The sequence below is a fragment of the Elaeis guineensis genome, chromosome 3 (assembly GCF_000442705.2).
Source record: "Elaeis guineensis isolate ETL-2024a chromosome 3, EG11, whole genome shotgun sequence".
Classification (NCBI taxonomy): Eukaryota; Viridiplantae; Streptophyta; class Magnoliopsida; order Arecales; family Arecaceae; genus Elaeis; species Elaeis guineensis.
The window spans coordinates 106,649,111-106,676,016 of record NC_025995.2 but is presented as its reverse complement, the minus strand read 5'-3'; the positions used below and the strand labels follow the sequence as shown (position 1 = coordinate 106,676,016).

General features: G+C 35.8%; 1 protein-coding gene and 1 pseudogene across 2 annotated transcripts; both read right to left on the bottom strand.

The window, feature by feature from the left end:
• Positions 1 to 3,295: 3,295 nt before the first annotated feature.
• On the bottom strand, positions 3,296 to 6,062 carry LOC105041142 (beta-1,2-xylosyltransferase XYXT1). Of its 2 annotated transcripts, none has more exons than XM_010917981.3 (5): positions 5,774 to 6,062; positions 5,589 to 5,666; positions 5,229 to 5,369; positions 4,901 to 5,023; positions 3,296 to 4,668 (listed from the first exon to the last, which is right to left on the bottom strand). In XM_010917981.3, the coding sequence occupies exons 1-5, from the start codon at positions 5,913 to 5,915 to the stop codon at positions 3,485 to 3,487; spliced, it is 1,668 nt and encodes a 555-aa protein (XP_010916283.1). In that variant the 5' UTR covers positions 5,916 to 6,062; the 3' UTR covers positions 3,296 to 3,484. The 2 variants fall into 2 exon arrangements, with proteins under 2 accessions (XP_010916283.1, XP_010916282.1); XM_010917980.3 differs by having other exon boundaries at positions 3,298 to 4,668; positions 5,229 to 5,375; positions 5,774 to 6,060.
• A 9,396-nt stretch (positions 6,063 to 15,458) lies between these two features.
• LOC140856308 (uncharacterized) overlaps positions 15,459 to 26,906 on the bottom strand; it is a 22,204-nt pseudogene continuing 10,756 nt past the window's right edge.

Genomic DNA, 26,906 nt, shown 5'->3' with positions numbered 1-26,906 from the left:
AGAATTTATGTGGTTCGATAAATTGTCTGTATTCACGGACGGCAAGTACGAAGTTTTTTTTTCTTTACTACATTCAGTAAAAAATTTACAAGTTTAATTAAATCTTAATACCTTTTTGGCCTCAAACCATAGTACAATGGTCTTTTTTTATTTTTATTTTTTTTTTTCGGCTCCCAAACACAAACATAATGGATACATAGATGCATGCATAATGTTTTGAGTAATTAGGCTTTACCTAACAATATTAGAAAAGGAGTATAAAGTCAAAATTAACGAGTTGTCCCTTCCACCACGTCTTGTTTGGTTTGGACTTTGGAGGGTTGGATCCAAGAAAGACCACGTGAGGATGGATTCGTTATGGATGTAGTTGAATTTTTCTCTTCCAGTTGTATATTTTGGTAGTTTGTGGCCATCGGTAATGCAATAAATTGATACCGATGGATTGATTACTTCTTCTCCCCAATTTAAGTATCGCTATTTGTTCTTTACTGATGGACCTCTTCCTCCTCCGATCTTATACGAGAATGTTTGTACTATATATATAAAAGCAGGTTGCGTGCTTGACCTGCCACTTGCACTAACTTGATACAATAGGTTTTTTGGTTTTTTTTTTTTAAATACTCAGAAAAGGTTTTTTAAATTTATATGTGTTTTTTATTTCTTAAAGTAAGATGGAGTGAAATAATGGCCCAAATTTTGAAAGCGATTTAGCTGGTTCCGTTTGGTGGTTTATTTATTTATTTATGGACTGAGAAGGACTTCCTCTTCAATAACAGGGATACTCCTTATAAGATGGTGTTTCTATGTATGTTCCAGAATGTCTCCGAGAGTGTGACGCATGAGAATTTTGGATGTTAATCTGGTTAGATGGATGTATGTCAGTTTGTTGATGCATGATGATAGTAAGTATCAGGGAGTTTCTTGGAATAGTTGTTTTTCTTTTTTCTTTTCTTTTTTCTTTTTTTTTTTTGAATGTAAAGGGAAGCAAGCCACTAGCCAAAGCTCTGTTAAAGAGGGACCACTAGATGAATTCTTTGTTCAATTATTGTTTCAGTTATGTTGCTGGACCAATTGGAAAGCCCTGCTCTCTTTTGATCAAGAAACATTAGAGAGCCAAGCTCCAATGAAATTAAACCTAGTTTTTAATTGCAACCACGAGATCCTAAATTCTTAATCGAGTGATAGAGACAGTGATGAAAGACTCGTTTTATGGTCCCATACAGCTGTCGAGGTATGTATACGGAAGCGATGGAGAAAAGGTATGCAGACTTTTGCACCTAACTCTCAAGAACGCAGACTTGCGGTTAATATTATGTTTTTCTTTTTGGGTAGAACGGCTAATATTACGTTTGGACGCTTAAATGACGGAATTATCTAGTTAACCAGTTTAAGATTACTCAAAAAGTTAGGAATGACTTATTTAATCAATGAATGAAAATAAAAGTACTTAATCAGATGAAAATTATTTTAGAGATGGACATAAACTCTCTCTCTCTCTCTCTCTCTCTCTCTCTCTTCTTTTATTTTTTCCACAACTTTATCGTACCATCCATGAGAGCACTAAGACAAACAGTTGGTTAGAGTACTAACATTTGTGTGTGTGTGTGTGTGTGTGTGTGTATATATTTAGTAAGGAAGAGAACCAATAGTCATTGTTGTCCAAGGAATGATTAGGTATGTAAAGGCAGCGAAAGGAGATGATGCATCAACGCACAAACACGTGCATAAAAATTCTATGGGGACATAAATCCGCATAAAAAATGTACGCTGACGTCCTTACTTCAGGTGCATGCTGGGCAGGAGACGCACCGTTGCATCGTTGCACCATGGGAGCTGGAGTGGTTCGTGTTGTACGGCGGCGGTTGTCCAGAACTCTGGCGAACTCTCCACCCTCGCCGCTGTCCTGGAGAGAAGAAGAAGACGGAGTGGAAACGTTTTGGTGGCGCCGCCAGGTACTCCGGCATCTTAAGGACGAGCGTCTTTGAGTGGCGGGCGACGCACAGCATCTGTTCGATGAAATGTTCGAGAGAGAGATAACTTCACCCTAGTTCCGCAGTCTTGCCATTTCTTGCTGACATGTGTGATTGAGACGGGCGTCGAGCTGGAGTTGGTGATGCCACGACGTACCCAATATTTGCTATGGTGGTAACCCACTCCATTCTTGATCCAATTGGGTTGAATTTACTTGGTTTTCGTTTGGTAGAATACCTATATAAGTGGAATTTTTGGAATGTGAAGGTTTTCCACATGTTGATGCCTTTATATAACATCAAAATAAAGAAATATTCCAATATATGACTGGAGTAATCTTACCATTGTGCCAAGACTCATCCTCATACTTTCATGATTTTAAAATTATATTTTTTGTACAATTTGGAAACTTATAATATTTATTGCCCCAGCAATAAACGTAGCAATCATCTTAGAAAGAACTGTGACAATGATAGAATATTTTACCCCAAAACTCTGTTGTGACCACATTTGCCAACAAACAGCAATCGCCAAATGATCCCATGCGGTCCTGTATTTGCTCCGATTCTTTTCTTTCGCCGTCTGGTCCATGATCAAGTGAAGGAGGTCTTCTTCAAAATTCTAGGCTCGAACTTATAGCAAACCATATTGGCTTCGCAAATGGGCAGTGAAGTAGAATGTGGTTCATAGTATCATTACTGCAACCTATTTTTTAGAGCCAACCACAATTACTGAGTTCAGTAATTGTGAGTTGTTATTTCACCAATTTGCAAAAAGATTTTGCTGTGAACGGTTGATCAGAAGTTAAACAGCAATGAGTCAGTTTGTGATGAAAGGCGAAGAGAGGAGATCAACGATAGCAAATTACCGAGTTCTGCTTTCTCTCTTTCCGTCATTTAGTTTGATTCAAAAAGAGACATCCTGCTTTGTTCTCTTTTTCCATTGCGAGGACACCATGACGTTAGATTTGGTAGTTTTTTGGTGTAGTTGTGGAGGCTGAAGGCTGAGGGAATATTGTTCGCCCAAGAATCCTCCCAAAGCCTGAGCATTTCACCGTTGCCTTTTCAGTTTAGTCCCCTGTATTCTTCTCGAGTAATTTTCCTTTGCTTATTTGCGAATCCTAATGAGCTATTCATACTCCACTACCACATCATTACGGTGTTTTAGCTATAACTAAGATCTAAACCCTTGGAGATTGGTGGCAGCATATCAAGAAGCACATGTAGTTCGGTAGTTAGAAGCTTCAAAAGACCAAGCGAGGAAAGGCATGGCAAGTAATGTGACTTATTGAAGTTTAACTCAGAGTTTTGTTGGGGAATTTATGATATGCAGAAGATATCAATATGTAAATATGTAAATAAAGATATTTCTGTGTGCAATTAACATATAAAGAAATGGATTATATATATAAAAAAAGAAACTCTTTCTTTCTTGAAAAACAAACTAAACAGTGAGATAATAATTAACTAAAAGAGTGAACACTAAAGATACAACCAATGCCTTTATTCCATTGTTAATGGAGGAGCTCGAGGGCTTTCAGCAGAACAGGTCTGAACCTTCTCAAATCAAGCTTCACATTCTGTTCAACTAGGTATACTTTCCCCATAGCTCTCCATCCTTGCCTGTGAAGTGACATGGGATCTTTGAACACGGGGTGGTCTCTAGGATACAGATCTATCAGAGTGCTCTCTTCTTCACTGATGCTATACTCTAAGTAGTGCAGCTTCATGTTCCTGGCTGGGTCCCCAAAGTCATACTTAGCTACCGATTCCAACCTACCCCACGGGACTACCTGGATCAACACTGCATTCATTGGAAGGAAAACCAAATTTGTGAGTCCGGCCCCATGCACGCCCATCATCACATCGCATGAATTAATAAGGTGTGCAAATTCAGCAACTTCAGTCCCAGACCTGGCCTCTGCTCTCAGCACCTCATAGCCCAAGTCCTCCGCCATTTTAACAATTTCCTGGATATTAACAAGTCTTCTGGTTCGATATCTATCTATGATTACAAGCCTTGGCTTCTTCTCAGGATGTTCTCCCATCTTGATGGGCGAGTCTCGATCCAGAGAGTAGGCACTCCTCAAAAATTTTGTGAAGTCCACCATGGAATACCCATTTGGAGCTCTCGAGGGGTCGATGGCCATATCTTCATGGCTTTCGAGGCCGACGATCGCATGTGGGTAGCAACGAACTTGATCATCATTGTCAAAATCAATAGTTTCATATCGACTCAGGCTTTTCAGAATGTGGCGGTACTTGTGCACCCACCAAAGATGTGTATTGGTTATGAGTAACTGGACGTCTCCATTAAATTGTCGCGAAGTTATGAAGAGAGGAATCAATGCATCACTGAAGCCATGGTACATGTTTCCGGTGTACCCACCAACCGCAAATACAACGGCGGGGATGCTGTGATTAAGGGTGCAACGAGGGGCATCAATGCTACTTGACATTTTAACGGACACTTCCCTGATTTCCTTCATTGCGGTTTTGTCGAACTTACGAGCATAAGTTTTTAGTCGCCACGATTCATTCGGTTCCAGATTTCTCATTTGATTGGAAGTAACAAACACCACAGAGGACGACTTCCCATGAATCCTGACGTCTCCTTCCATTTTACAGATATCAGATCTTCGACTAGAAAAATCGCATATTGGCTTCCTTTGAGGCCTGACATCCGCATTCCTTTCACCTTTACAAAGCCAAAAAAACCTACATTAGACACTGGTCTTTGGAACCAGAAGCTTGGAGAGCTCAACTCGTCACATGCTTGACTCATCCAACTCGACTATTTTGAGTGACTCACTGTGTTATGACAGGTATTTCAGTTATTTTGGCTGAAGTAACATGCTGGATATCTATAAATGCCAGTTTAAACCATTGAGACTCTGAGATTCAATTTAGAAAGACGACCAATAACATACCTGGTTGCTTGGGATTGATGATATCTTCTTTCTGAGTCGAATCACCACTAGTTGAAGAATTTTTGTCCGGGACCCTGTTTTCTCCATCCTTCTCATGCCAATCCTCTCTGATGGTTTCATTCCCTGAAACAAAGAAGAATAGGGTTCCCTTTGAAGTGAGCTACCTAAAGTAAAATTTAGTCGACTCGTTTAACTCTGCAAAATCACTTAGGGTCGCATGATACAAACTACTTGAAGTCCCAATGGGACTACTTGCTGATGGAGCCCAGTCAACTCACACATATTTTGAGCTGTGATATTAATATGAATACTCTAATCATTGGCTCACCTAGTTTCTGAGTACTACTTGCATCCAGCCTTCCAGAGGAAGCATCATGAATAACATATGATGAACTCGGTTGCACTTTAATAGCATCATTCTTCTTGAACAGATCTGATCCCGGATTCTCCTCTGTAGCATTTCTTGGTCCTGCATCTTCTCAGTGATTATAATGTTGTAAGTCATGGTTGTCAAAGCACCCAACAGATCTTAAGAGAGAAACAGAGCTTGTCCCATCTAAGGTAAGGATCAAACTCAAAGACGCATCATGATAAATCTCACTTTATCTAAACAAGTTTCGAGACCTACATGAATCAGAGGATCAGTTTGGGCAATGATTGCCAATTTAATGTCATACCCTGGTCTTACCTAGCTGTGGTGAATTCATCTTGTGTTTCAACAGGGGACTGCTGGGAACTCCATAAGCTGATGCTACTCGGGACTCGACTGCAAAACCAACTGGAGTTATAAGAATTTCAAGGCAATGCTAAATTTAAACTCTAATGCAATAGCTTCAAACAATGAGATTATCAGTTTAGTTGAAAGTGACTTACTAGTTAATAAAGGAGTTGTGTAACGATCAGAGATGGAGACGTAGGTGAACAAGGCAAGAAAGAATCCGACGAGCAATCCTAAACTAAGCGATCGGGGTTCAATTCGACCTACGTTCCTAACCAACTCCTTCTCATTCTCCATCTTGTAGATACCAACAGCTCTTAATTTCCTCCGAAACACCTTTGATGAATTTAACAGAAAGCTGGTGACCAGGCTCTCTTATTGCTTTCGTCTGTTGGTCAGGCCAACTAGCTACTATTTTTCCGCAATTGTCCCAATTATTGTACATAGTCAGCTGTTGTTTGTGGAAACAAGGCTTTGTAGAGGACACGGACGAAATTGAAGTCTTTGGTAGGGAAGTTCTATGGCTTACCACGAAACGCTGAGGCGGCTTTAAGTTGAGACACCATAGATTACGGAAATGTGTTCATCGTGATGGACCTTGTTCGGCTTTACTTTTTCGAGCACGTTGTCCAGCTTCCGAGATGAGAGAAAATTTGCGGGCTGACTCAACCTAGCGTAGTTGCAAATATATTGTTGCAACGTTACCTATTAACTAGCTTATAATCTCATTATAAAATATAATTTTTTATATAATATTTAATTTTATTTATTTATTTTATTATATATATTTTATATTTATTTTAAAAATAATCAAAATATAATATAAAATAAGTTTCATGTGTCAAAAAGTCCCATGTGTCGAAAAGAAGCTCTGTAAATACAGTTACCTCTGTTTATATATATATATATATATATATATATATATATATATATATATATATATATATATATATATATATATATATATATATATATATTAGATTAATATAAAATATAAAATAATAATAAATAATTATATTTAAAAAAATAGGATATAATGATTTACATAGTTCAATCTTTAATCTACGTCCACGGATGAAGATGGTGAAAGATTTCACTATACCAAAAAGATGGAGTACAAAGAGTATATGACAGCTTAAATAACAAAAGACAGCTCCTTTTATAACAAAAAATACGATTACAATCTATATATATATATATTCATCAAATTCTAAAATAAAGAGCAAAGACCAAAATACACAAACGGACCAACTAAAGTCCAAAGTAGTTCATATTCATACCGTGGATCATATCAAATTTAAGCTACACTCAATAGATCTCCACCTCAGCTTGAATTCTATCAAGCTGCAATACAAAATAATAAACTCCTCTCTATCTTCTCCAACAATGCCCCTAAGGGCCTAACTCAGAATCTCAAAACATGAACCAAGTCCATACAGTGCCTGAACTTGAGAGTAGAAAGTAGCTTGGTCATTATATCTGCTAGATTATCTATCATATAAGCCTTCTTCAGTGCAATAATCCCTTGTGATATAATATTCCAAATTGAGTGGTTTCTAATATCAATATATTTAATCCTTTAATGATACATTTGATTTTTAGTCAGATGTATGACACTCTAGCTATCACAATAAGCAGTAGTCATATTCTACTATAAGCCAAGATCACCAACAAAATCTCACAACCAAATGGCTTCCTTCACTACTTCTATCGCTACCATATACTCTGTCTCTATATTAAATAAAGCAATAGTCGACTATAAAGTCGCTTTTCAACTGATAATACAATTTAAGAGAGTAAAATCATAGCCTATCAGAGACCTCCTTCTGTCCAAATCATCTAGATAATTGGAGTCTATATAACCAACAATGCTATTACGAATGTCTAAATCCTAATCACATATCGAACCAACATTCGTAGTCCCTCTCAAAGAGCATATGATCTATTTCATAGTCTACTAATGGATCTTTTTTGAATGCCCTATATACCTACTAATGACACTGACAGCTTGTGAGATATCTGGACATGTGCAAACCATGGCATATATGATACTTACAACTACACTAGTGTATAGAACATGTGATATGTATTCCTCCTCATCTATTAATGGTAGAGATAAAGTAGCTGAAAGTCTGAAGTATGCGACAAGTGGAGTACTCACTGGCTTGCAATCCTGCATATCAAAATACTCAAGTACTTTCTAAATATAATTTTTTTGTGACAAGAATAATTTGTCTATGTGTCATCTCTATGAATCTCAATACCCAAAATCTTATTTGCCGCATCCAAGTTTTTCATCTCAAATTCACTATTAAGGTGAGCTTTTAAATTCTTAATCTTAAATATATTCTTTGCTGCAATGAGTAAGTCATCAACATAGAGCAACAAATAAATAAAAAAACTATTTAGAAGCCTCCTATAATAAATATAACTGTCATAGTTTCTCTAAGAGTAATCATGCGTAAGCATAAATGCATTAAACCGCTTATACTGCTGCCTCAGAGATTGCTTCAAACCATAAAATAATTTTGTCAACAAGTAAATATGGTCATCTTTATCTTGAACAACAAATCTCTTTGACTGCTGCATATAAATCTGTTCATCAAGCTCACCATGTAAGAAAGCTATCCTGACATTAAGCTACTCAAGCTTTAAGTCAAACAATGTAATTATAACAGGAAACACACAAATAGAGCTATATTTCATAATAGGAGAGAAAACATCATTAAAGTTTATATCTTCTCTCCAATTATAGCCTTTTACAACCAAACATGTTTTGAACCTTACTGTTTTAAACTTTAGGATTCTTTCTTTCTTGAAGATCCATTTACATCCAACAATCTTCTGGCCTTATGGTGGTTTCATTAGCTCTTATATCTAATTCTTGTAAAGAAACTCAATCTTCTCACTCATAATAATAGATCATCATATAAATTCACCGCTAGTGATGGCCTCATGATAACTAATAGAATTTTGAATCTTAATAGACTCTACTACAGATAATACAAAAGAGATCAAATCTACATATTCATATCTTTAAGAGGATCTAATATATCTTCTTGATCTACCATTGGCTATGGTGTACTGCTACTCCTGCAGGATATCTTTCTCATCAACAATCTCAGGCTTATCATCCTCATGAATTGGCTAAACTGAAATATCACCCTATGATAGATGGACTGAAGGTTTAACCTCAAGCTCCATCTGCTTATCAACACTAAGATCTTTATTTGTAGCAATTGACTTATCTCTCGAATGAAGCATAACCTTTTCATCAAAGGTAACATCTTACTGGCTATGAACTTTTGAGAATCGGGCTCAACACACCATATTTTGTAGCCTTTCACTCTAGATTGATAATCAAGAAAGATATATTTCTATGCCATTTTTCTAAGTTTACTATTACTGACACGTGCATAAGCAGGACAATCAAATATCTTCGAAATAGAATAATCAATATGTGTATCAAAGCATACCTCAATAGGGATCTCTAATTCAACAGCAATGGATGAAAATCTATTCATCAAGTAGTAGGCCATATTAACAGTTTCAGTCCAAAAATTTTGAGATAAATCTACTTTAAAAAATATATACTGTACTCTCTCCAAAAAAGGTATACTCATGCATTCTACAATACTATTCTATTATGGTGTCTTCTTAATTGTGCGATGTCTTAGAATACCTTCAATCTTATAGAACTATTAAATTGACCTTCACAAAACTCCATACCATTATCAGTTTCTAATCTCTTGATTTTTTTTATTGGATATTTTCTCAACAAGTGCTTTCCACTTCTTAAAAGTAGGAAAGACTTCATTCTTGTACTTCAAAATATATATCCAAACTTTCTTCAAAAAATTATCAATGAAAATCAAATAATACTGAAAACCATCTTTAGATTCAACAGATGTAGGACCCCAAAAATCATAATAGATATAATCCAATATGCCCATTGTCCTATAGATGGCTATGTTAAACTTATCTCTAGATTGCTTCTCATAGAATAATGCTCGCAAAAATCAAGCTTCCTAATTTTTTGACCATACAACAGATTCTATTTGCTCAAAATAGACATGCCAGCTTCACTCATATATTCCAAATGTACCTACCACAATGAGTATTATCCGAATCTGGATCTGATGAAGAAATTGATACAGTGCCAACAATTGTACTATATTGAAGCAAGTAGAGGCCATAAGGCAATATGTCTTAAGTATAATAAGAGTATATTTTGAAACCTTTAAAACTTCACCTTCACCAAAATATTTAAAACCATGTAAATACTCAAAGAAATCAAGTTGTTTCTCAAATCTTATATCGCACATCAGACAAGGTCCTAATAATACCATCATACATTTTGATCTGAATTGAACCTATACCAGCAACTTCATAGGACATTATTTTTCATGAGCACAATGCCACCATCAATAGGATGAAAAGTGAAAAACCAATCTGGATGAGAACACAATATAAGAATACGTTGAATCAAAAATCAAAGCATCTTCAGATAAATTAATAGATATTGAGAGGACATCGGCACTATGGAACTATCCTCTGCTAAACTGACAGCATTGGGCACATTATTAGACTTCTCTTTCTTTTCTTTGAGTTTAGGACAATTAGATTTTCAATACCCTTCTTTCTTATACAAATTGTATTTGCGTTTCTTCTTTTTGCATTTTTCAATCTCAATTTTCATAGCCATCATAAAGAAATCATGAAAAATAAAAAATAGAATCAATAGATAACCAAAAGCCCAAAACAGATTTGACAAACAAATTTGAATAAATATAAATCTTTAGCTCTAATATTAGTTTGTTGCAAAATTATTAGTTAATTAGCATAAAATTTGAAATAATAATAAATAATCAGATGCAAAAAAATACGATAATGATTTACATGGTTTAGTCTTTGGCCTATGTACGTAAACGAAACTTAAGAGAAATTTTACTATATCAAAAAGATGAAGTATATAGGCTATGCAGTGGCTCAAATAACAAAAGACAACCCCTCCTATAACAAAAGGCATGCTTATAACATATATATATATATATATATATATATATATATATATATATATATATATATATATATATAGTTATCAAATTTTAAAATAAAAAAAATCAAAATATTCAAACAGATCAATTAAAATCTAAAATGGGTTAGATCCGTATCATGGGCCATAGCATATTCAAACCACACTAAATAATATTTGCAGCAAAAGTCCGGAGTTATGTTGGACAAGAAATGGAACAGTGGTAGACTTGATGGCTTTTTTTCGATAGGAATGATGAATTGTTCTGAAAGAGGAAAAGGTGAAGTAAACTGCATTCCAAAGAAATTTATGACTTTTTGTCGTATTGATAATGAGAGACTGGGTTGCCTCAAAAAGATAATGAGACTTAGGAATGAAATGAAGATTTGAATGGGTATGGAAAGATCCCATCTTCGCTAGAGTATGTTGCTTATAATGGAGAATGCTTTGGAAGTGGATTACTTGTAAATCTATCCTTGCTAGAATGGGACCATTAAACCAGTGGCAGAGACGTTATGACATCATGCTGTGATAGCTACATGTCATTTTACTCATAATGTTTGGAATGAAATGACCAATATTAACAATGATTCTATGAACATCAGCTCATTAGATAGAATAATTCAAGGAGTATCTCAGCAAGACATGAAAGATAATATGAAGGCATGGCTAGTGTATACAGAATGGATGATTTATACTGTCCGAAACAAGAGAATCTACTAAGGAAAAATGTGATAGCTCAAGTAGTGCATCGGAGCTAAACAGTTTGTAGATGAATATTTTGCTACTCAAAAAAGGAGAGACTTTTACCACAAAAAACAAAAAAAAAAAAAAAAAAAAAAAAAAAAGAGAAACTCTTCAGCAAAATAAGCTTTTAGTACTGCAATATTTTTTTTGATAAAATTATAGTATGTTCATCATCCCAATGTCAATAGCTGTCAATTTACTACAATAAGAATTCTACTCATTCAGATGTTCTTAGAATGAGGGCCCCTCTTTCATCTTTAGATTGTATAAGTTCCTTCTAAAATGGATACAGTTCTACATCGATTTGATTTTCATCATAAATCTATTACAAATTATCTATACTTCTTTTGTAGAAGTTTTTTCAAATGTATTGAATATAACAGAACCGTTTAGTATAAGAAAAAAAATCGGCTAAAGCTAACTCATTCCTCTTTTGAAAATCTTCATCACTTATTTCTGTAGATTTTTTCTTCTTACATTTAATCACAATTGTATACCCTTTTTGGACTAAAATTACGTTCATCTTCAACTTCCCCAAATCATGGTCAGATCCATCAAACATAAGCACCTTATGTCTTGTTGAACTGGAACTAATCATCTCGAAGCAGTACAAAAATAAAATTTGAATGCAGATCTTTTATGAACGGTATTTCTACAACCTCAGCTCTATATCAATTATCAAAAATTTAGCACCATACATTAGATCAAGAAGAATAAAACATAGCAAGGAAAAAATAAATAGGATGCAAAGAATTTATGTGGTTCAGTAAATTGGGCGGCAAGAACTAAGTTGTCTTCTTTACTAGATCCAGTAAAAAATTTACAAGTTTAAACCTTAATACCCTTTTGGCCTCCAGCTATAGTACAATGGTCTTTTTTTTTTGGCTCCCAAACACTACTACCATACATATTTGTACATATACATACATAACAGATACATGCATGCATATATGCATAATATTTTGAGTAATTAGGCTTTACCTAACAATATTAGAAAAAGAGTATAAAGGCAAGACTTGCGAGTTGTCCCTTCCACCACGTCTTGTTTGGTTTGGACTGTGGAGAGTTGGATCCAAGAAAGACCACATGAGGATGGATCCGTTATGGATGTAGTTGAAATGTTTTCTTCCGGCCGTATATTTTTGGTAGCTTGTGGACATCACTAATGCAATAAATTAAGACGGATATATTGATTGCTTCTCCTTCCCATTTAAGATCTCTTCGTCCTCCAGTCTATGCTAGAAGGTTTGTACCAAAAAAAATATAAATATACTAGCCGGTTACGTGCTTGACCTGTCACTTGCGCTAACTTGATACAATAGGCTTTTTTTTTTTTTTAATAAACTATACTCAAAATGAGATTCTTAACTTTATATGAGGTTTTTATTTCTTAAAGCAAGATGTAGTGATAATGGCCCAAATTTTGAAAGCGATTTGAACAGTTTGGTGGTTTATTTATTTATTATGGAATGATAAGGACTTCCTCTTCATTATTAGGGCACTCCTTAACTATCTATTTAGTACAAAGGATAAATAGAAGAATAAAGGATTGATGAAAAAAAGATAGATGAAAGAGAAAAGATAGATGAAAGAGGGGATGGATAGATCTTTCATTTATCCTTTTATATATTTGGTGATACATGAAAAGATCGATAGAAATGATTTTCTCTTCTATTTGGTATAGAAGGAATGAAAAAAAAGATGGATGATATTTATATAATATTTTTATTAGACTATCCTTTGATAAAAAATATTATTAATATCAATTTATAATACTTATTTATACTAAAAAAATATAAATTTATAATCACTAAATATATAATTATATAAATATTATTCTTCATTTAATTTAATTAGTAAATTTTAAATTAAATATTTATTAATTAATTTTATATTTATTATATAATTAATTAATATTTTGATTAAAATTATTAATTAATATTATATAAATAGTTAATTAAAAATAATAAATTAAAATAAAAAATAGAAGATAATTTTAATTATTTAATTAAAATTATTAAAATTATGTAATAAAATTAAATTAATTAGTAATAAAATTTAATAATATATAATTAATAGTATATATAAAAATATATATAAATAATATATACAAAAAAGTAAAAAATATTATAGTTAATGAAAAATAATTTTATCAATATAAAAATTCATCAATCAATATCCATCCATCATTTCTTGCATCTTCCTAATTTAGGAGGATGCAAATTGATGGGCCAGAATGGATAGATAATCCTTCTATTTTCATCTATCATGCTTATAAGTTTTTGAACTAAACAATAGATGGAAACCATCCATCTTTCGAGTCTCATCTATCTATTCTCTCATAACCCCTACCAAACATAAGATAAAGGATGGTGCTTCAATATGTATGTCCCAAAATGTCTCTAAGAGCATGACCTATGAGAATTTTGGATGCTAATCTGGTTGAATGATAATAGTATCAGTGAGTTTCGTGGAGCCAAATTTTTTTTTTTTTAATTTTGAATGTAAAGGGAAGCAAGCCGCCACCCAAAGCTTTATTGAAAGAAAAAAAATGACCACTAGATGAATTGTTTGTTCAATTATTGTTTCAGTTATGTTGAAGGACCATTTGGAAAACCCTGCTCTCTCTTTTGATCTAGAAATGTTAGAGAGCCAAGCTCCAAAGAAATTAAACCTAGTTTTTAATTGCAACCACGTGATCCTAAATTCTTAATCGAGTAATGGAGACAGTGATGAAAGACTCATTTTATGGTCCCATGCAGCTGTCGAGGTAATACATATGGAAGAAATGGTGGAAAAGATATGCAGACTTTTGCACCTAACTCCCGAGAACGGTGACTTGCGGCTGATATTATGTTTGGACGCTTAATGATGGAATTAGCTAGTTAACCAGCCAAAGATTAGTCAAAACGTTAGGAATGACTTATTAAATCAATGAATAAAAAAAAGTACTTAATCAGATGAAAATTATTTTAGAGATGGACATAAATTCTCTCTCTCTCCCCCTCTGTCCTGGAGAGAAGAAGAAGACGGATTGGAAAAGTTTTGGTGGCGCCGCCAGGTACTCGGGCATCCGTTTGATGACTGTCTGTGTGGCGGGCGACGTACAGCATCTGTTCAATGAAATGTTCGAGAGAGATTAACTTTCACCGGAGTTCGGCAGTCTTGGCATTTCTCGTTGACGGATGAGGTTGAGACGGGCCTCGATCCGGAGTTTGTGATGCCACGACGTACCCAATATACGACCCACCCCATTCTTGATCCTGTTTGGCTTGAATTTATTTGTGTTGGTGTAATTTGGCTAACTCCCTCAATTTCGATTTTCAATCGATCTGAAAAATACAAACTACTGACAATCAATCGATTGGCCGACTAACAATCGATTATTCTCAACCTCTCAGGCAAACACTTTGACTATGGCGACTTAACTCATTCTAGACCGATGACCATCAACGTATCAGAGTTGCCGACCGATGATCATTCAAACTTCTACAATTACCGACATACAATCGACACAGTCAGACTGCCGACATAGAGTCGGCATATCAGAAATCGTCAGTGCAGAAAGTGCATAATGGCCGCAACATGATCAGTGATGGATATAACCGTTCATTCTACGATCACATAATGCCGAAATAAGCGAGACACACGTGTCTAACCGTTACAAATTGTTACTAACAACTCGTCTATAAAAGAAGGTAAATGAATAGTATTTAGTAAGATACTTTTAGGCTGATACTCTGTCTCTCTAAATATTTATCTGCTGTTCACCACTTCCCACTGACTTAAGCATCGAAGGATCTTCGTCGGACATAATTTCAATCAGTATGGACTTCTTTTGCAGGTGCTCTTCTCCGACGACGGATGCAATAGAAAATTGGCTGCAACAGATTGACGCGCTAGGTATGAGAAGATACGAGAAATCATAACAAAAATTAGAACTCAAAATAACTTAATAGGATCCGCAAGGCAATCTTCTCATCGAAAAGATCTCTTTCCCCCACCTTCAATGGCAGAGCCCAGCTCTTCACGTCCAGTAGTCACTACGGATGTACAAATTACTGCTTTAATACAGCAAATGAAGGTGTTGACGGAGGTAGTACACAGCCTCCAACAACAGCAGACACAACAGCAGCAGCCGCTACTGGTGGAAGAGCCGGTGGCACATTCAGTGCCATCCAGGCACAATCGTCATTCTCCACGGCACTCACTCTCTCCATCTCCAGAACGACAACCGTCTCGATATTCTCATCATGTCGAGCAACCACTTTCTCGACATTCTCATCATGCCGCTCATCATTTGTGGTGATCTCTCTCTCCTTCTCGTGTACATAGCATCAAAAAAGGGAAGAGGCTGCGTGCACCTTCTACTTCATCCTCAAGTTCTTCAGGAGATTTTACCTTTGAATTTTTCCAACAACGATGGCTCGATGATTATGAGCGCAAATTCAAAGAGATCGACCGCCAACTTGCCCGACTCCAAGTGAAAAATTGGAAGTCCTCCAACAACCTTGGCTTCCACATTATCCAACCTCTCTCTCAGTGTATCTTAGACAAAGCGAACCTGTCTCGGTTCAAGATGCCACAAATGGAGCCATAAGATGGCTCTACCAACCCGATTGATCATTTAGAGAGTTACAAGACTCTTATGATGATCTAGAGGACAACCAACGCCCTCATATGTATTGACTTTCCGACAACTATTCGGAAGGCTGCTCAAGCCTAGTATTTTGGACTCCAGTTAGAAAACATAAGTTCTTTCGAGCAGCTCGAATATTCATTCGTGATCCATTTTAGCACCAGTCGAAAGGTGCCGCGGACATCAGAGTCTCTTCTCCATCAAACAAGGTGAGACAGAGATATTGAGAGACTTCGTGGCTCACTTTAATGCAGTCACACTTGAGGTCAGGGACCTCAATGAAGATATGATCATCTCGATCATGAAGAGAAGTCTGAATGGATCCAGATTTACTTATTCTTTGGATAAAACTCTCCCTCGGACATATGATAAATTTTTGGAGCATGCATACAAGTACATTCGCACGAATGAAGGCATTTCTAACCGGCACCAGACAGAAAAAAAATCAGAAGAAGAAATAAAAGAAAGATGGAGCTCTGACCGAACCAAGCCGGTCAACAACTAAAGAAACTTCATGCCGCCGATGGAGTCCAAGGCCGAATAATTACGGCAGCAGGTCTAACTCCTATACTCCTCTCTCTACTCTCCGTGTGCAGATCTTAATGGAGATCGAGAGAGAAGAGTATCTTCGGCATCCCCCACCAATGAAAGCACCGCCGAAGAGCTACGATAAGAGGAAGTATTGTCGGTTCCATCATGATCACAATCACGATACCGAACAATGCATTCAGCTCAGGGACGAAATAGAGACTCTGATTTAATGAGACCGCTCGACCAACCTCCTACCGACCGACAGTTTCAGCCACAATCTGAAGAAACGATCAACAATCGGCCAATGGTGGGCATGATCAATATGATTTCTGGACGATTGAAGAATTAAGGAACAACTTTCAAAGAAGAGTCGGCAAAGAAGCGATGGCTTGATAATATAATCTCTTTTTCAGAAGATGATGTTTGAAGAATTCAGACTCCCCATGATGATGCTGTCGTCGTAATGACGATGATAGCAAATTATGATGTAAAAAAAATTCTAGTCGATAATGAAAGTTTTACTGATGTTTTCTTTTATTCGATTTTCTTTCGAATGCAACTACCAACTGACCGACTCAGAAGAGTCTCAACACCATTACTCGGTTTTACTAGAGATGTAGTTACCGCGGAAGAAAAAATTACTCTCCCACTAACTGCAGGAACAGATCTACAATAAAGTACCGTTTCTTAATATTCATGATCATCCGAGTCCCTTCAGCTTACAATGCCATACTTGGACAACCAGGACTCAATGTCTTGAGAGCGGTAATATCAACATATCATTTATTGATCCAATTTTTGACAAAAAATGGAGTTGGAGAAATATGCAAAGATCAACAACTTGTCAGATGCTACTTTATGGTCTTTGCAAAGAATAGTCAACCTGAAGACTCTTTGTCGGTTGATAAACTGGATCAGAAAAAAATAAAGAAAGAGATGAACCAGCTGAACAACTGATTTCTATCCTGTTAAGAGAAGATGATTCTAAAAAAATGATCCAAATTAGATTGCAATTACCTGATCTGAAGCGAAGACAACTGATGAATCTGCTAAGAGCAAATACCGATATTTTTGCTTGATCGACGATCGATATGTCAGAGATTCTTTCGAAAGTAATAACTCATCGGCTGAACATTGATCCTAAAGTTAGGTCGACGAGGTAGAAGAAAAGATCTTTTGCTCTTGAAAGGCAGAAGATCATCGATGAAGAAGTTGATAAGCTCCTTGCGGCTGACTTCATCAGAGAAGCTAATTATGTCGATTGGCTCGCCAATGTAGTGATGGTGAGAAAAACCAATAAAAAATGAAAAATCTGCATCGACTACACAAATTTAAATGAAGCATGTTCGAAGGACAGCTTTTTTTTATCAAAGATCGACCAACTAGTTGATCGACTTCAGGACATCAACTTTTGAGCTTTATGGATACCTTCGTGGGCTCTAATCAAATTCGGATGGCACCTAAAGATAAGAGCATACTGCCTTCATAACCGACAAAGGCATCTACTGCTACAAAGTAATACCATTCGGTTTAAAGAATGCCTGAGCTACTTATCAATGGCTAATCAACAGACTGTTCAAGACACAAATTGGACGCAACATGAAAGTCTACATTGATGATATGCTGGTGAAAAGTTTTAAAACTTCTAATCACATTCAGAACTTGGAAGAAGCCTTCGATACACTTCGACAACATCAGATGAAATTGAATCCGACTAAGTATGCATTCGAGATAACTGTCAGAAAGTTTCTTAGATTCTCGTATCACAATAAGGAATTGAAGCTAATCCTGAAAAAATAAAAGCTATCATTAATATGAAGCATCCAAACTTCAAGAAAAAGATACAACAACTCAATGGAAAGATCATCACACTCAGCCGATTCATTTCAAAGTTGGCAGAAAAATATCTACCCTTCTTCAAGACCTTAGACAAGCAAAAGAATTTTCATAGTCAGATGAGTACCGACAATCTTTCGAAGATTTGAAAAAATATTTGACATCTTCACCATTACTCACAAAATCAAAAGTGGGAGAAATATTATATCTCTATCTGGCAACCTCCATAGAGGCAGTTAGTTCGACACTTGTTCAGGATGATGAAAATCGAATTCAACGATCGATTTATTATACCAATAAGATACTTTACAATGCTGAAGTACGATACCCAAGAGCGAAAAAGATGATCTACTCTCTAATCATATCATCATAATGACTTCAATCGTACTTTCAGGTATATCCAATAGTTATCTTGATAGATCAGCTGTCGAAGGCAATTCTATACCGATCTGATATTTCTGATCGAATGATGAAGTGGACAATAAAACTCAGTGAATTTGATATTTAATATCGTCCACGATCGTCAATGAAATCACAAGTTTTGACTGACTTTATCACTGAATGTACAATATTCGATGATAATCCTGAGGATGAACTCGATGGCAAATTGAAGTAAATCAAAATTTTTGAGGCTGACTTAGCATCGGTGTGGGTGCTATATGTTGATGGAGCATCCAATGCTCAAGGCAGTAGAGCTGGCCTCATCCTCATCAATTTCGAAGGGATTGTTACTGAGTACGCCCTTCGATTTAATTTTAAAGCCTTAAATAACTAAGCCGAGTATGAAGCTCTTTTAGTCGATTTGAAAATTATCAAAGAACTTGACATTAACAACTTGAAGATCTTCACTGACTCACAACTGATCACCAAATAAATTAAGGACGAGTTTGAAATCCGAGACTCCGTTATGATGAAGTACCTTCAGAAAGTGAAAGATCTTACATCAATCTTGAAATATTTTGAGATCTCTCATATTTCAAGAGCAGAGAATGCTTGAGCTGATGTACTTTCTCGGCTCGCAACTACTTCATTCAGCTTGCTCGATCGAATGTTCATCAAATATTTTGGACAATCGAATATTGACAAAGTTAAAGAAGTGTTACAAATCAATGACGAGCCAAGTTGGATGGACCTGATCATCCAATATTTGACTGATAAAACTCTACCTGTAGATCCTTCAGAAGCTAAACGACTAAGATGGATGGCCTCATAATATGTTTTAATGAATGGATAACTCTATAAAAGGTCGTTCTCTCTTTCCTTACTAAAGTGCTTGAGACCAACGAATGTCGACTGTGCACTCCGAGAGGTTCACAAAGAGATTTATGAAAATCACTTAGGAGATAAATTACTGGCTTATAAAGTCTTGCGACAAAGATATTATTGGCCCATCATGAAAAAAGATGTAGCTGAACTTGTCCAAAGATGTGAATCAAATCAGAAGTATGCCAATATATAACATCAATCGACCAGCTAACTGATATCAATTAGTGCACCATGGCCTTTCATATAGTAGAGAATCGACATACTCAGTCCTTTCCCTCCGGTATCTGATCAGAGAAAATTTATAGTAGTTATCATTGATTACTTCATCAAATGGATGAAAACTGAATCCTTAACATAAATCACTAAAAGTAAGATGGAAGACTTCATTCAAAAATTAATCATATGCAGATTTGATCTACCACACACCATTATTACCGACAATGGTCAACAATTTGACAATCAAAATTTCAAAGAGTTTTGTATAAAATTTCATATTACGCACAAGCTCACCTCAATCGGCCATCCACAATCTAACGGTGAAGTGGAGGTGATAAATCGAACAATTCTACATGATCTCAATACCAAATTGAATGAAGCTAAAGGCCTCTAGATAAAAGAATTATATCCGATTTTATGGATATATCGAACAACTCTTCGCATATCAATAGGAGAATCACCATTCAACTTAGCCTATAGAACAGAGGCAACAATCTCACTTGAGATCGGATTGCTATTAGTAAGAGTCGAACAATATAATGAGCCAAATAATTCTGAATGTCGGAGAACTGATCTAGATTTACTCTCAAAAATTTGACAGCAAGCTAAAATTCGAATGGCAGTATATCGACAAAGAGTAGCTCGGTATTACAATACAAAGGTGTCTTTCATCCAGGAGATCTGGTCTTAAGAAAGGTAGAAGTTTCAAAGCCTCTAGACTAAAAAAAATTATCTTCAAACTGGGAAGGACCTTACAAGATGATCGAGATACTTCATTCGAATGCGTATTGATTAGAAACTCTCGATGGAGCGACTATTCCTTGGATTTGGAATGCCAATAATTTGAAGATATACTATCAATAAAGTTATTCATATGTACGACATATTCGGAATGAAATATTGGAATTTTAGATCTTCTTAAAATTTTTAATTATCTGTAAGTTATCTACAAAAGTGGCATCAGATCAATAAATAATCGATCAGCTTATACCGACTACATCTCGATTTTTTACTATAAAAACTGACTTAAGTCGAATAATGGTGTCAAACTGATAAATAATCGATCAGCTTGTACCAACTATATCTCAATTTTTTATTATAAAAATAGACTTAAATTGAATGACTACTCATACTGACTTGACTTTAGCTAAGCAAAATATTATGCCGACTCGACTCCGATCGAGTAGGAAGTATACCGACTTGACTTCGATCAGTCGAAAGATATTCGACTTGTCACTGTCTATCAAATATCTAAAAAAATTATCTAAAAGCTAAGTCGGCTAACATCCGACTAGCAGACAAACTTTACTATGACTATTGATCGATATTCAACACATCGAGATAATCAGTAATGTCACGCCCCAAACCCGGGATATAACACGGCCATGCTACCGAAGGATAGACCCACGATAACACGAAGTCAAAATTCATCTTCTTAAATATAATAACAAATGTATCTCCAATAAATGTAATAATAAAATTTAATTTAATTATTTAATTAAACCAAAACTGGTTCAGAGCATCTAAATCCAGAGATAAAATAATCCAAGTCTTAAAATTCATAATGACTACAATCCATAAACATAAACTGAATTCCTAGAGCAAAATTTCTAAACTTGCTTTGCTGATCTCCAAGCTTGGATTCTCTTTCCTTCGATCCTAGCCTTATTTCTCTGTACATAAAAAAGAAAACAAAAAGAATATGAGCTACACTAGCTCAGTAAGTAGACTTCCGCTTCCTTACCGGATCAAGCATAAGTTTTCTATGATAATGCATCATTTAGCAAATAACAATTATTGTAAAAATAAATATTTCATAGAGCATATAATAAAACAAGTTATAAGCTCATCATGTATGCATAAATCATGTATATTTCACAATTATGAATCGTAAATCATTTTCATCATGTATTCATATCATGTTTCAAAACATTACTCACAGACATTCGTGCTAAGGTCACTATTATACCCATGACAGGGCCATGGTTCTTAATCGACAGAGTTCTTAATTCATGTGCCAACTTTATACCCACTGACAGGGCCATGTTTCGTGTGGATGCTAGCTCCAGATGTCGACCTTCCCGAAGGAATTCATTCATAGCCATCTGAGAGCCTTTAAAATCTTTATATCTTTTTCTTAAAGCATACATATACATAGATGAAAAAACAATAAAATTCGTGCTTCATAATCATGCTATTTTCATAAGACATATTCATGAAATCAATGCTCATAATAAAACATGCTTTTTCATATCACATATGCTGATCCTTATTTTATAAAAAAATTATGATTTCATCAATAGCAATTCTTTGCATAAAAATATGATCATTTAAAAAAATAAATAAGGAGCATAAGATCTACTTATCTCGATCGTCCAGGACCTTTTAATCTTCCTTAAAAGAATCAGACAGTCCTATTTAAAATATTAAATCATTAATAAATTTTATATTTTTAATAAAATTATATAATATAAAGAAATGACCGATTTGATAATCAGTCCAATAAATCTCTCCCTTCGGCTCTAACCCGATTTAAGGTCATAGGTCCCTAAAAGTGAAGAAGATAGCCTAATAAGGGATTCATAGGATTTTTTTTTTTAGAGAGAGAAAGTAGAGAGAGAATGAATCCAATTTTAGAGAGAGAAAGACTTTAGAGAGGGATGAGAGAAACTTTCTCTCACATATATATATATATATATATTTTTTTTTTTCTTTTTCTTTTTTTTCTTTTTCTTTTTAGAGAGAGACAATAGAGAGAGAAAAAGAGAGAGAAAGAGGGAAGAGAGAAAAATTTTCTCTTTTCTTATTATTATTATTATTATTATTATTTTTCTATTTTATATTTTCTTTTCTTTTCTTTTTCTTTTTCCTTTTTCTTTTCTTTTTTTTTTTTCCTTTTTCTTTTCTTTTTCTTTTTCCTTTTTCTTTTCTTTTCTTCTTCTTCCCGGGCTTTCATTGGGCCGAAACAGGGGACCTAGAGCCTTGACCAGCCGATCACGGCCATATCATGGCCGGTGGTGGCCGGCGGCAACGGCCGACTCTCCCGGGTTCGGAGAGACCAGAGCCGGCGGTCGGCGTGACCGTCGGCGTCGGAAAATCAGAGGAAAGAGGCGGCGAACAGGGAGTTTCCTTCTCCAACTAAATCCGACGACACCCGTCGCCGGCCATCGTGCTCACAGGCACGAAAAAGAAGGGAGAGAAGAGAGGGAGAGGAGGAAGACCTTACCACAACCTCCGGTGACCCCCACCGGCGTGTAATCGAGACGAGCACAGGTCGAGAGGCCGCGGCTTCAAACAGGAAAATCGAAGAAAAACTCCGACAATCGTCGGTGACTGAAGGATCTACCCATAGAGGAGAGAGGGAGGTTTCTTATAGGATTCGTCCTAGGATCTTTTAATGGCCCTAGGACTCCAATTTTTGATCGAAAATGGGGGAAGAGGAAGACTCCGATCGGGAGTCTTCCAGCTCTGTTTTTTTTTTTTTTTTTTTTTTACAGGGCTAGTGGGCCGGGCTTTCATATTCTACTCTCCTAAAAAAAAATTTCGTCCTCAAAATTTAACATACCTTCATTTTCAAATAAGTGTGGATATCTCGTCTTCATATCGTCTTCAAGCTCCCACGTAGCCTTTCTCTCTTCATGATTACTCCAATGAATCTTTACGTATGGAATGGTACGCCGTCTTAGAACTTGCTCTTTTCGGTCAATAATTCGCAGAGGAAATTCTTCATAGGTTAGATCTTCATGAACTTGCAATGGCTCATACTTTATCACACTGTTTGGATCAGGTACAAACTTCCTCAGTAGTGAAACATGAAAGATATTGTATACTTTGGATAAATCTGGTGGTAAGGCTAGTTCGTATGCAACATCTCCTACTCGATTTAAAATCTCAAAAGGTCCAATATATCGCGGACTCAGCTTGCCATGCTTCCCGAACCTCATGACACCCTTAGTAGGTGATACTTTTAGAAAAACATGATTACCGACCTGAAATTCTAATTCTCTTCTTTTTCTATCTGTCCAACTCTTTTGTCTATCCTGAGCTGCCTTGAGTCTTCTCTTGATTAGATAAATTTTGTCTCTGGCATCTTGAACTAACTCGGGACCAATTAATTTCTTTTCACCCACTTCATCCCAATACAGAGGAGATCTACACTTTCTTCCATATAGGGCTTCATAGGGTGCCATCTGAATACTTGAATGAAAACTGTTATTGTATGCAAATTCAATCAATGCCACATGATTATCCCAATGTCCTCCGAAGTCAAAAGCACAAGCTCTTAACATATCCTCCAGAGTTTGAATTATCCTTTCAGATTGGCCATCGGTCTGAGGATGAAATACAGTACTAAGCCTCAATTCTGTTCCCAAGGCATCTTGAAAACTTTTCCAAAATTTAGATACAAATCGTGGGTCTCGATCAGATACAATACTTATTGGAACACCATACAGACGTACAATTTTATCAATATACATCTGGGCTAACTTATCAAGCGGAGTGCCAACTCAGAAAGGTAGAAAGTGAGCTGATTTAGTAAGTCGATCAACAATCACCCACACTGCATCATTTTTTCTTGTTGTCTTTGGAAGTCCAGTAACGAAATCCATCGTGATATGTTCCCATTTCCATTCTGGTATCTCTAATGGTCTTAGCAGACCAGCAGGTCTTTGATGTTCGGCTTTCACTTGCTGGCATACCAAGCATTGAGATACAAATCAAGCTATCTCCCGCTTCATTCCATTCCACCAGAAGAGTTGTTTAAATCTCTATACATCTTTGTACTACCGGGATGAAAAGAGAAACGAGATTTATGGGCTTCTTCCAAAATTTTTTTTTTTAGTTCAGGATCACCTGGTATACATAATCTGTTCCCAAAATAAAGAGTTCCATCTGTATGTAGTCTAAACTCAGTTCGTAACCCTTTCTCTATGTCCTTCTTAATCTGACATAAATGAATATCACTTTGTTGGGCCGCTTTTATCTGTTCGATCAATACTGGTTGTACCATTAAATTTGCTAACACATTCTTAACATCAGTACAAGTCACTTCAATTTGCAAATCTTCAAGATCCCTAAGAATTTGTTGCTGAAAGGATAGCAGAGTCATCACATTCACTGAAGACTTCCTACTAAGTGCATCTGCCACCACATTAACTTTTTCAGGGTGATATTTAATATTTAGATCATAATCTTTTAATAGTTCAAGCCACCTTCTTTGCCTCATATTCAGCTCTTTTTGAGTAAATAAGTATTTCAAGCTTTTATGATCAGTAAAGATTTCACATGATTCTTCATATAAATAGTGTCGCCAAATCTTTAAAGCAAAAATAATAGCTGCTAACTCCAAATCATGGGTTGGATAATTCTGCTCATAGGCTTTTAGTTATCGAGAAGCATAAGCTATGACCTTATCATTCTGCATCAACACACAATCTAATCCTTTCTTAGAAGCATCACTATAAATGACAAATCCTCCTTCATTAGATGGTAAGGTAAGAACTGGGGCAGATATCAATCGTTGCTTCAGATCTTGAAAACTCTGCTCACATTCACTGCTCCATACAAATTTTATTCATTTCTGAGTTAAGCGAGTCAGAGAAATTGCAATTTGGGAAAATCTCTTGACGAATCTTCTATAATAACCAGCCAAGCCTAAGAAGCTTCTAACTTCCGTCACATTAGTCGGTCGAGGCCAATTTACCACGGCTTCTATCTTCTTTGGATCGACTGAGATTCCTTCCTTGGATATTACATAGCCGAGGAAGACAACACTATCCAACCAGAATTCACACTTGCTAAGCTTGGCGAAGAGCTTCTCTTTTCTCAAGGTCTGAAACACGATCCTCACATATCTCTCATGTTCCTCTATATTTTTAGAATACACTAGGATATCATCAATAAAAACAACAACGAATTGATCCAGATACGGCTTGAAAATCCTGTTCATCATATCCATAAAAGCAGCCGGTGCATTGGTTAGTCCAAAGGGCATTACTAAAAATTCATAATGGCCATACCTGGTTTTAAATGCAGTCTTAGGTACATCTTCATCTCTAATTCTTAGTTGATGATAGCCAGATCATAAGTCGATTTTGGAGAAAACTTGAGCACCCTGAAGTTGATCAAATAAGTCATCTATTCGTGGAAGAGGATATTTGTTCTTTATGGTTACCTTGTTCAACTCCCGATAGTCAATGCATAATCGCATGCTTCCATCTTTCTTTTTCACAAATAACACAGGAGCTCCCCAGGGTGATGTACTTGGCCGGACAAACTTTTTATTCAAAAGTTCTTGCAGTTGATCCTTTAATTCTCGTAATTCTACGGGAGCCATCTGATAAGGAGGTTTCGAAATAGGTCCGGTTCCTGGGGTGATATCAATTTTAAATTCAACTTCACGCTCTGGGAGCAATCCGGATAGTTCATCTGAAAAAATATTAAAAATTTCTTGACAATTGGGATATCATCCAGCTTTATCTTTTCCTTCTCGATGTCTATTACATGGGCCAAAAATGCTTTGCATCCTTTTCCTTAAAGCTTTTCTTGCGTTCATAATTGAGATAATACCCAATGATTGTTTTGATTCCGTATTATGAACTTCGCCTTGAAAGAAGAATTACGGTTCATCCGAAATTTGAAATACCACTCTTTTTCCAAAATAATCAATATGTGCATGGTATGAAGATAACCAGTTCATCCCAAGAATAACGTCAAAATCATACATATTTAGCTGAATCAAATCTGCTGCTAATTCTTTTTCTTCTATTTGGATTATGCAATTCTTGAAAATAATGTCAGCAACAACAATATTTTTAAAAGGTGTGCTAACATATAATGGTTCATTTAGTTTTCCAGACACACAATTCAAAGAAGTAGCAAACTTGAGAGATATAAAAGAGTGTGAAGAGTCAGAATCGAATAACACACGAGCATAAATAGAATTGACTGGGATAATACCTGTCACCACTTGATCATTTGCATTGGCCTCCTGCTGGTTTAAAGTAAACACTCGTGC

What these genes read in the sequence shown, in the direction of transcription:
- LOC105041142 (XM_010917980.3), bottom strand. Translation starts at nt 5,915, where the DNA reads ATGGAGAATGAGAAGGAGTTGGTTAGGAACGTAGGTCGAATTGAACCC. An exon ending in CACAACTCCTTTATTAACTA is followed by an intron (nt 5,667 to 5,773) that starts GTAAGTCACTTT and finishes TTGGTTTTGCAG; the next exon opens with TCGAGTCCCGAGTAGCATCA. An exon ending in CATCAATCCCAAGCAACCAG is followed by an intron (nt 4,669 to 4,900) that starts GTATGTTATTGG and finishes GGCTTTGTAAAG; the next exon opens with GTGAAAGGAATGCGGATGTC.